General features: G+C 37.0%; 1 protein-coding gene across 1 annotated transcript; it reads left to right on the top strand.

Annotated features, from left to right (window-relative positions):
• The first annotated feature begins 6,970 nt into the window (after nt 1–6,970).
• On the top strand, nt 6,971–10,714 carry LOC140164279 (synaptosomal-associated protein 29-like). Its single transcript, XM_072187548.1, has 3 exons — nt 6,971–7,398; nt 8,553–8,967; nt 10,332–10,714. Exons 1-3 carry the CDS (start codon nt 7,090–7,092, stop codon nt 10,496–10,498), a joined length of 891 nt encoding a protein of 296 aa, XP_072043649.1. The 5' UTR covers nt 6,971–7,089; the 3' UTR covers nt 10,499–10,714.
• Nucleotides 10,715–10,882: the final 168 nt, after the last annotated feature.

The raw sequence follows: 10,882 nt of genomic DNA, 5'->3' as shown, positions 1-10,882 counted from the left end.
AAAGTTGGTTTTTGTGCATATAAAATATAATTTAAAATGTTTTTACAAGAATAAAAATGAACCCAAAAAAGTTATTAATAATTGCAGTAATTTCCCCAATATGTCAGAGGTCAAAGTATCCCAAAACTGCTCTCAAAAACCGGAAGTTACAATGGTGATTGGGCTTATTGCAACAACAACGTCTTGTCGGAAGTCACATAAAGCTGTTGGTCCTGTGCACAGGATGAGTTAAACCCTGAACATGTTAAGTGTCAGAGCTATTCTAAACTTAGAGAAGGGGGACCATCCCCGCTTCTGCTCGGTTCCAGGTCCAGGATCGTACATAGGCAAACTGTGCACGTAAACATGTACTAAAAAGCCTGTGTGGCAGTGCGTTGAACGGTTGATCATGTTGATAAACATATGAAGTGATCGCATCAAAAATGTGCTAAAATTGCACTTCAGCAAAATATTGGACAGTTCAAATAAGCAACCTTTACTCAAAAGAATAATCCTAGTATAGCTGAGATCAGCTCTTAAGGATTATCGAACCAAGAACCAAGATGCAGTTGACGACATCAAAATCATAACTTTCATCCAAATTATGCCCAGCGAGGTCACGTCACACTCGGTGTGATGAGCCCTGAACTCCCAATAACTTTCGTAAGCGACAGACAAATTGCAGGAAAGCGTGCCAATTTAAGCTTCCTGTAATATCTATTGCACATAACGTACGAAGTCACAAACTTACAAACTTCAATGCACTTCAAATACTGCAGACCAGCTGTTAATTATTACCGATCCTGTAGAATAACTTACATAATCTTCAATTTCATGGAATCCCGTTGCTCAGAATTGCAAATGTCATTTTTATCTGTCAAATCCGCTGTGTATGTGCTCAGAGATTTTATGATATGCTCCATAAATCACAGCTGTGAAACTGACTTTATACCACTCACTCGCTTTTAAACCTAGCAGAAAAGCGAAGCCTCCGGCTACCTCGTGGCATGACGTCACACTAAATTTCCGATGGGCGCCTTATTTATTTGTAACCCGTTTTGTGATTGGTTGCAAACACCATTCATCGCAATCGTTAGCCAATCAATGAAGGCCAGCCCTCGAATTAACCCACGGCACCGACGGCATATTGCCGTGGGTGCCCACCCCCATTGCCGCAATGCCCTCAAAATATGTCCTTTACCGACGGCAGTCACTTGTCGTGCCCTAAATGAAGTTGCCGTGGGTGCCCTAGCCGCCAGCCCTGCCCTTCATTATAAAATCATTAACAAGTACTGGTTAAATCCCCGCAAAATTGTGGAAAATTAGATCGAAAATATTGAACACGATCGCTATTTTGAGCATCGTAACCCAGCTATCAATCACAGTATACACAATAGTTTGTTGTGAATTAATATTCATTACCCCTACGTGGCGCATATATTCAGCCAATCACATCGGCTTTTATACATTATCTGGTTTCTCGATTGGTCAGAGAAACACCTTCAGCGCATTATCGACCAATCAGAAACGCTGTTAGTAACTAAACAGCTAAGCTTCCTCGACCTCGTGTCATGAACAAAATCTGAGCGCTGGGCAAATCAATTAATCTCTCGATTAGCAAACATTGACTTCCCATTGCAAACCGATGGCGATACCCTTCCGGTATCGTCTTATCTTTTAGATGTAGGCCGAGCGCTAGATATTTTTTGCACGAAATAGTTTTTATCCCGGCGAATTTGATCAATATTAATATTACCAAAGTTACAGCTGTTTCATCGCTGTTTCGAGTCAGTTTTGCAGCTCAGAAATTCTAGGGATCGCAAAATTTAAGTAAATTAAACTGTTGATATTTGATTGATTGCTTATTTTTAAAGCAGGTTGTTTAAGCAATCATTTTAGTTTTAGTGTAAAGTTGAGAGTCGAATTTTACTTTGGTGTCGAATTCAGCTGACGGCAATGCATCTATTCGCTTTTGAAAAATTGCCTTGGTGCTAAGGCTGGCATTTTCGGTCGGGTAAACGGGTACCCGCCCGAGATTACATTACCCGGGTAGGAAATACCCTCCCCGGGTACCCGAAATTTTTTTTTAAATTTTTTTTTTAAAGTTTTTTATTTTTTCGGTTTTGTAGTGTCCCTGGACCTAGACCTAAATGCTAGGATCATTCATGGTTGACCTAAAAAAAAAAAAAAAAAAAAAAAAAAATTCAAGATATTTTGTTATTTTTAATATGAAAATTGATAATTTGTATTCATGTCATAGTCTATTAATGATTTCAAAATGCATTCAAATTCAATACATTTTGAAATCATTAATAGACTATGACATGAATACAAATTATCAATTTTCATATAAAAAATAACAAAATATCTTGAAATTTTTTTTTTTTTTTTTTAGGTCAACCATGAATGATCCTAACATTTAGGTCTATAATATTACAGTAATTTCATGGCCAAACTGGAACATGCGCGTTGCGTCCATGTAGCGTACTAAGCGTGTACGCAATGTAAGGCGCGTGTATGCTCTCTTCTGTACCGCGTTATATTCTCGCGTGTTTAACGCGGAGCCACTAGCGTTTATAGTGTTCCAGTTTGGCCATGAAATTACTGTAAATATTATAGGTCCAGAGACACTAAAACCGAAAAATAAAAACTTAAAAATTTTTTTTTTTTTTTTTTTTTTTTTTTTTTTTTGTTTCGGGTACCCGGTTACCCGCCCGAAAATTGCGGCGGGTACCCGGGTACAAAATTACCCAAAAATGCCAGGCCTACTTGGTGCCCTTCTCAAATTTTCAACAGTTGCCTTGATGCCATTTTGATATATTACAAATTGCCATGCTGCCTTGCCTATTCAGTGAAAATCCACGGCAATTATCAACTTGCCCTAAAAAGTTGCCGTGCCCCTTCAGATCCTTAATTCGAGGGCTGATGAAGGCGACGGCCTTTACGGTATGAATTAATGTGACCCGCCAGTAAAGTACGTCTAACCTGATTGGTTTACAAAAATAATTGGATATTTGCTAAGCCAGTCAGCGTGCTCGATGCTTAACAACCTGGTCGTAGAGGTTTTTTTTTTAATAAGCGAATTCACATGGTGATCCAGCGATCGAGTATAAATTCAGCATGACTTCTGCTGTAACAGGTGCAATAACAATCGTCGACACAATCAGTGACATTTACACAATACAATAATGAATTATTTATGACATGCATGGGCTGGATTTTACGATCGAGGTAAGGTTTTCGGCCTGTCCCTGCGTGAATATCGTGACTTTTCAGCATCAAAGATACTTACGATGACCAGTTTTTTATGGACACTTTGATAACAGGTAACTTTTATAGGTCATAGGGTAGAAACGATAGTTGTACAATTGTACGAAAATATACATTTTGTTATAGGCCTAAAATGTTTACAAAAATATATTGGTCCGTACGTTGTGCATGTATTCAGTTGTTCGACGTATACATCCAAATGTCAAATTTATAAGATTTCAATAAGCTTAAAATTAAACAAGATTAAATTTAGCCTTATGTGCTTGTCTGTGATAGCATCCGGTCAAATATTTTGCAGAGAAAAAAACAGTGATTACAAAACTGACCTCAAACGCCAGATTTTTTTCTCAAAAAACGTCAATCGACAGATCACACGAACCGCTTTCTTGTAGCAAATTGGTACTTGTTTTCGCCAATCTCGTATTTTTTGTCGTCGTCAGCTGTTGACATCTGGGTTGCCAGTTGTGTAAATCAAAATAAATTTTCTATACTGTGTGGTCAGTCGCAAAAATCCCTTGTTGAAAGAAATACAAGCAAGTGAGGCAAAGCTAGAAAGAATGAATCAGATTAACCTTTCCCGGTAACCTTTGGACCAGACAATTGTTTATAATGTGTTAAATTCAAATTAGTCATTTTGAGAATAGGCCCTACTACAATTCAGGAAAAAAATTATATTATGAAAATAAATAAACGATGATGGCGCCATTGGCGTGCGCTATCGACCATTTATGCGGAGGTAGTCTCGCGGCCAGACTGTATGTGGCTATCACGAACATACATGTTTGTTAGGAGGATCGACGAGTGTCAGACCAACGCAAACTGGCTGTGTAGGAGACTAATGCGGAGGCGCCGTTTAGCATTAGGTTTGGACATTTAATTATTTTCCACCCAACTTACCTGGGTAAAAAATAAAGAAAATAATTAAATATCCAAAGCTAACGCTAAATACGGCACTACGCAGAGGGTGTTTGAGGCCCGGGGTTTGAGGTTGGAAAATTTTGCAAAATGAAGGTCCAATTGAAGCCTAATGCATTTTTAATAGGCCCCTTTTTTCAAGTCGAATAATACCTGGTTTATATACCCTTAAAAAAAGTTATATCCAGGGCCAGCTTTCTTGAGGGGGGGGGGGGGGTCATTTTTTGCAAAATAAAAATTTCGGCGGTAAAGATGAAAAAAAATTGGGGCTGTCATTAAGTTCTTTGGAATGGAAGGGTGACCAGGGGTCATTAATATACGGGGGATTTATTGGGGGGAATATATAATTTTTATACCAAAAATAGGGTGGAGGTCATAATGTTTTACATCAAAATAAGAGGGGCGCTAATAAAAATTATTAAGGGCTGGTAACTCAAAATTTTCATAATTAATTCATTATGATGCACTGCCACCGCCCCTAAATAGATAATATTGTGATGCAAGCAGGAAAGAGCGTTTCTGTACTGTTTATAAGTGAGAGTGTTTTATTTGAAAGGTGTCACATGAATGTGTGCAAAATCCCTCCTCTCAGCTTGACAAAACTTGTCCCTTTCAGCCAGCAATAATTATTGCGTTAATAATAGTCCTTGAGATTTTGCAAATTTTGAACAAAATAGGCCTATATAATTTTACTCCATTTCGAAATTTTCTACCAATGGCTCCCTGAATTTTGACAAAACATCTGACAAAAATTTAAATTTCCCCTCGCACTCACATCCGCTCAACATTTTCGGATTCCCCCTATAGTTTTCCCCTTTTCCCCGTAAACATACCCCCCCCCCCACCTAAAAATTAAGCTCCTCAAGCACCCCTAGAAAAATTTGGACAGTCCCGTGTTAAAACTCCCATCCCCCGGTGTAAACATTAACTTCGTAGTGAATTTTTCCCAAACAATAATTGTGGACACAATTTATTGTGCATAATAATTTTATTGACCCAGCAGGTTGATTCCAGCATAGACCATTTTAAATGGTCTATGATTCCAGCATATGATTCCAGCCACTTTATGTATACTAAATTTAGGATTATTCTGATCTTACAAAATGGCAACGGGAATTTTATTGCCACATGACGTCATTTATTATCATCTTTCCGCAAACTATTTTTTGATATCGGATGTTATGTCTACAAGATCAGAGAATTATTATCAAAATACCATTTCAAAACTATATTTTAATATTAATAAATATTATAATTCAAAATTTATGAATATATATTTTTTTTAAAGTAATTAAAATAATTATATCTAAACTATAACGACAGAGGCCATAGGTCATGGGGCCGGGTCATCGAAGTTTTCCTGTTGCTGTGTTGTTGATGGAGTGAATGTACTGATATTAGTGATTTTAGCTTTTAATCTGTTAGTAAAAACATAAAATTTATAGTACATTGTAAAGCAGCAACGCATCCTGTTAGGTTTGGTTACAGGTTGCGTCGTTTGTCTTAAATGCCAGATTTACCAGTTTTCTTACAATTGTGCAATTGTGATAGGCTATGAGTTTGCTCATAAATGTTTCATTTGACAAAACAGGATACATGTAGGGCCTAGGCCTATTATTTTTTTTATACTTTTTAATCCCAAAAAATAATAGTGCTCAGCTATTTGTCTGGACTCGGAGCTAAATGTTTGGATAGCTAAAAATCTATGGTTAATGTTTGTTTGATTTATGGAAGTTATAAGTTGTGCATTTATTTATTAATCTTGGCTTTGTTTCAGAGTTGGTGCGATTTAAATCAATTGATTTAAATTGCGATTTAAATCGTGATTTAAATCAAATGATTTTTTTTAACTTACTGATTTAAATCAACTTGTTCAATTGTTACCATTTTGGATAAATGTAAGTTATTTTAATTTCTAAATTGACTGTTTAGTCTGTTTTACTTCATTTCTAATGCTTCTCTTTTGGATATAAATTAAAATAGGCCTACCTCTATGGTGTCATTTTATAAATTGTTAAAAATTCATCTTCAAGGTGCATATAATACCTTTCCCTTTAGGCCGTGTAAAATTAATATTTTGGTTCTCGTCCCCTCCCTCCTCAATTTCTGGGATTTGTCAGATTTTTTATATTTTTTTAGATTTTTCAATTTTTTTAGACTTTGGAATGATTTATGAAATCTTCATACATATAAATAAGTTTATTAGAGAACAAGATCACTTCCAAGTCTTTTGTGGTACTCTAGGGGTTTATCCTCAGAATCTCACATTTGAAAAAAAAAAAAAGGCCTCATCGTTTCCTCGAGCACTGTTGGAGAAGACCGAAAACTACTGACAATGCTAATTTTACATTGAAAAAAAAAAAAAAAAAAAAAAAACACCTCCCTCCCTCATCAATTCATGAAAATCCTCTGGACGAGAACCAAAACATTAATTTTATACGGCCTTACCCTCTGAAAATAGTAACATTTATAACTAAATGAATATAAAAAAGGTTTTCTTATCACCTAGGCTTACAGAAAACACAATTTTTTGTAGGGCCCTAGCCCTATTTTTTTATTGCAAAAAGCCCCCAGGAAACAGTATTCTTCTTTTTTTTTCTCCCTCTATTATTTCCCTTTTTCCCCTTCTTTTTTCGCCCTTTCCTTTTGACGGGCCTTGGAGCCTTTTTTTGACCGCAATTTTCCTTTGCTTTTCACCTGAATGATTTTCCCAGTCTAAAGATAGGTCAATGTGAAAAACGGACTGGCAACATGTGTACATCTCCTGATCGCATTTCGCATTGATCTGAACCAGTCTCTGTCTGAACTTGTGATGATGAATCAGTGACTGTTTTCGCAATTTAGGCACATATTTATCTGCGTTAAAACTTACCAAAACAACTAGAAAGCTTATTACCTTTCTTATACAGGAAAGCTTTAAACAAAATGAATCCTTTTGACGACAATGTAGACGATTTTGTGTTCGTTTCGAAAGCCAAAGGCTCATCGGCGAGTCCGTGGTCGGACGATCAAGATGCCGTACGAGGAAATACAGGCGGCTGGGGTGGCTACGATGATGACGGATTTGGGAGGCCAAATACATCGGGCTTCGGGGCAGATGACGACGAGGAACAGATGGGTTATCAGAATTTACAGAATCAGATCCAAAGAAGACAAGAAAATATGTTGAATAGTACACATAAATCTCTGGGATTGATGTATGAAGCTGAAGAAGTTGGCAATGAAACTGCTCATGTAAGAATTTTACGGGATTTCAATTTGTCACTCGCGATAAGGTCAAGGTCTAGTTCGCAAGGCAAACTTAAAAAAAAACGGGCAAACAGACACATCATTTATCGGTATGACATTTTCGTTATTGGTGATGCCCTATCTAAGTTTGCACTGAAGTGCCATCTCAGTTTGGGTGCACCGACTTGGATCATGTGCTAATGAATTTTTATTTATTCTGGATAAAGTAATGGAGTATTTATTAAAATTTCAAGCATAGAAGTTTAGGTAAGAAGTACAAGAAGCTGTGTAATTAATATCATGACAAGCGTGCAACTATTTAAGCTACAGGAGCCTTGTATTTTTTAGTGCAAACTCTAATTGAAAACCATGGTGCAATTACGTTGCACTAGCTTTTTGTATACACTTTGTCCCATACCGTTGTGCAGAGCTACTACGGTATGGGTTCCTCGTACTAGTCAAGGTCAGGACTTTCAGAAATTCTTGGTTGTTTTCCTACCATCATAAGCAAGTATTGTAATTATTTTGCACACCAAAAATACCTGTGATCAGAGATCTGCTGAGACTGCTGATGATGAAGCACACGTTTTGACTTTTGTGACTTGTGTTGGTTTGTGTGTGTGTACAATTTTAATTTCACCCAGAATTTCACCTTCAATTTAATTGATTTTTGTTGGCATCTTGAATTCTATTCTTGGTGCTGAGTTTAGCAACAGTAACTATTTGAGATGTGTAACATCTGTGCAACTAAAGACTAAGGTAATACCATAAATTAATACATGTAGGCCCTAAAGTTAAACAAGATACTTGTGTATCGCTCCTGGCCATGAAAAAAGACCCTTGTTACTTAAATAGCCACTTGAAATACAAGTGGTTCTCTTGGGGAATTTGATCAGTATGATGATACTAGTATTAAACTGTCACTTTTTACATTGATACATTTGATTCATTATTGACTATAATTATGAATTTTAGACCATGGACACTCACTGTAAAGAAATAGATTTTAAAGCTTAAAAATTCACATAATTCCAACCAATTGACCCTTCATGAATAGGGGTGTTTTTTTGGTTGCCCAAAGTTATATTCAAGAATTCATTCATGAATTGATCTGCCTTTTAATATATGGATACATTATACATTGTTCATTTTAATTGCAGGAATTACTGAGACAAGGAGAGCAACTCCAAAGTACTGAAAAGAAACTAGATCAAATCAATGCAGACTTAACAGTGAGTCAGAAGCACATCAACTCCATCAAGAGTGTTTTTGGTGGATTCAAGAATTATTTCTCCAGGAAGCCTGATCAGTCGGGTACTGTAGAAGAGCCTCCGCGACAACCAAGTAAATTAGAAAGTGCTGTGACAAAGCCACCTGTTGATAGGACAAACCAAGATGAGCATCCAGCGTTCAGAGTACGCGATCCGAACCCTCCGGCTGCAGACAGATACGGAGAAGGATATGATTCGTATGGGAGTGGAGCCAGTGGTGGCGGGTATGATTCCGGATTTGGTCAACCTAGACAGTATTCAGAGAGTAGGCAACAGTTTGATCAAAAACTGGATGGCAACTTAGGTGAGCATTTATTGATATATTTTTGTTTTTGTACAATTAAAGAAGTGTTCAGAAAATCCCAGAATGCAGTGTCTTAGCTAGCCACCCGTCTGGCCGTCATTTTAGACGGGGAGTTTTTTCCCCTGGGACGGGCAAAATTAATGCCTTTGAAAGATGTTACATTATAATTGTAGGTGTTTAGAAAGTCTATTAACATTTTTAGTAGACCATGTTTGTAACCAAGGCTATAGCAGCACATATTTGAACTCTTTGAACCCCCAATGGGCTGTATAAGTCTGGTAAATGTTTTGAAGGTCAAATTGGGACAGGCAAATTTATTCAAATGGCGGGCAAACCTGAATTTCTAGCTAAGACCCTGCCAGAATGTGTGAAAATCTAAATGAAATCAAAGCAAGATAATGACAATGCTACAGTACATGTATATCTCACTTGCTTTGATTGAAGTGTCAGAATAAATTTATACCTTACTGATATTTTATGTTTAGAACTACAAGCAATAAGTACTGACATTCAATAAACATTTTATGTGACATAACTTGATCTACACTGCTGTATGTCAGAAGTTGTGAATTGAAATATGTTGGCAAAAATAAGGGGCACAAAATATGGCATATTTCAGCAAAGCATAACTTGACTGCCAATAATGTTAAAAAAGGTACAAAAAGAGGTACAATTACCGAATAGGGTGCAACTTGCTAGACTTGAGTCCAGTCCTTGTTTACGGAGTTTAGGGTTAGGGTTTAGAGTTGGGGTAAGGCAGTCTTGTAATAAGACTAGTAGAGTTGCACCCTATTCGGCAATCGCTCCAAAAAGGAATTTGGAAATCTGGGTTTAATGCAGCCAATAATGTTATCTAGAGCAGGTCCTCTCAGTCGAAGTGGTGCACAGTAATTTTAATAAAAGGGTGAAAATGCCTAACCTGGGCCTTTAAAAAAATCCAGGAGCTTCCAGGGGAACTGCGCCCTGGACCCCCGATATAGCTTCACCACTGCATCTTACCTGCAATATGCACTCATTAACTTGCAAAGTCATCCCATAACATATGTTGGCACTTCATAATCACTAAAATTTTTGGCACTTAAAATAAATTAGTTGAGAAGGCCTGATCTAGAGTGATACATGTGTACATGTTCACATATTTCCATTGCACAATTCACATTTGCATGCATTCATTTGCATTGGCTTGAGTGGATTGGACATACATAAAATTCACATAAAACTGATATTTGGTGTAGATTAAGGATAAAAGTTATTCACTGCTTGATTTGGGATGCTCCCAATAAGATACAGATAACTGGAGTGGAGGACATTACATAAGTAATACATATATTAACTTTGTAAATGTTTTGTTCTTATACTTTCAGATGAATTATCCAAAGGACTTGGAAGACTGAAAGATTTAGGATTAGGACTGACAGGCGAATTAGACAAACAAGAAGATGATATCGAGCGCATCACAGGCAAAGCAGAAAAAGCTGACGATAGAATCCATGGCACTAACAAACAACTCCAACGAATATTATATAAGTAAACTAAATCGCTACTCCAAATTGTGCTATAATGTTTGTGTTATTTTGTATCAGTGTGCAAAGTTGTGATTGTGAAATTACCAAAGGGATGTAAGGCTAAAAAATTAAAAAATTGTGTTTCCAGTGGAGCACTAATTGTATACTACAGTCTGTCCACATAGAAGTACAAACCAAATCTGTAGCATCGGGATCGATGCTTTGCGTCCTACGCACTGCGTGTTAAAAATGTGATGCGTAAAGAGGCGTGGTGCACTTGGCAAGTTCAAATCAGCGCAGCAGTTAGGCGCACCAAATAAGCATTTACACACGCATTGCACTTAAATAATTATCATACCTCCAGTTTCCAAGATCTATTTACTTTGTACTTCTATGTGGACAGACTGTAG

The sequence above is a fragment of the Amphiura filiformis genome, chromosome 11 (genome assembly GCF_039555335.1).
Source record: "Amphiura filiformis chromosome 11, Afil_fr2py, whole genome shotgun sequence".
Classification (NCBI taxonomy): Eukaryota; Metazoa; Echinodermata; class Ophiuroidea; order Amphilepidida; family Amphiuridae; genus Amphiura; species Amphiura filiformis.
Note: the sequence above shows the minus strand (reverse complement) of the source record. Positions and strands in the feature narration are given on the sequence as shown.

Coding starts and splice junctions, on each gene's coding strand:
- LOC140164279 (XM_072187548.1), top strand. CDS start 7,090: ATGAATCCTTTTGACGACAATGTAGACGATTTTGTGTTCGTTTCGAAA. Junction 7,399..8,552: donor TTGGCAATGAAACTGCTCAT/GTAAGAATTTTA, acceptor TTTTAATTGCAG/GAATTACTGAGACAAGGAGA. Junction 8,968..10,331: donor AAAACTGGATGGCAACTTAG/GTGAGCATTTAT, acceptor TTATACTTTCAG/ATGAATTATCCAAAGGACTT.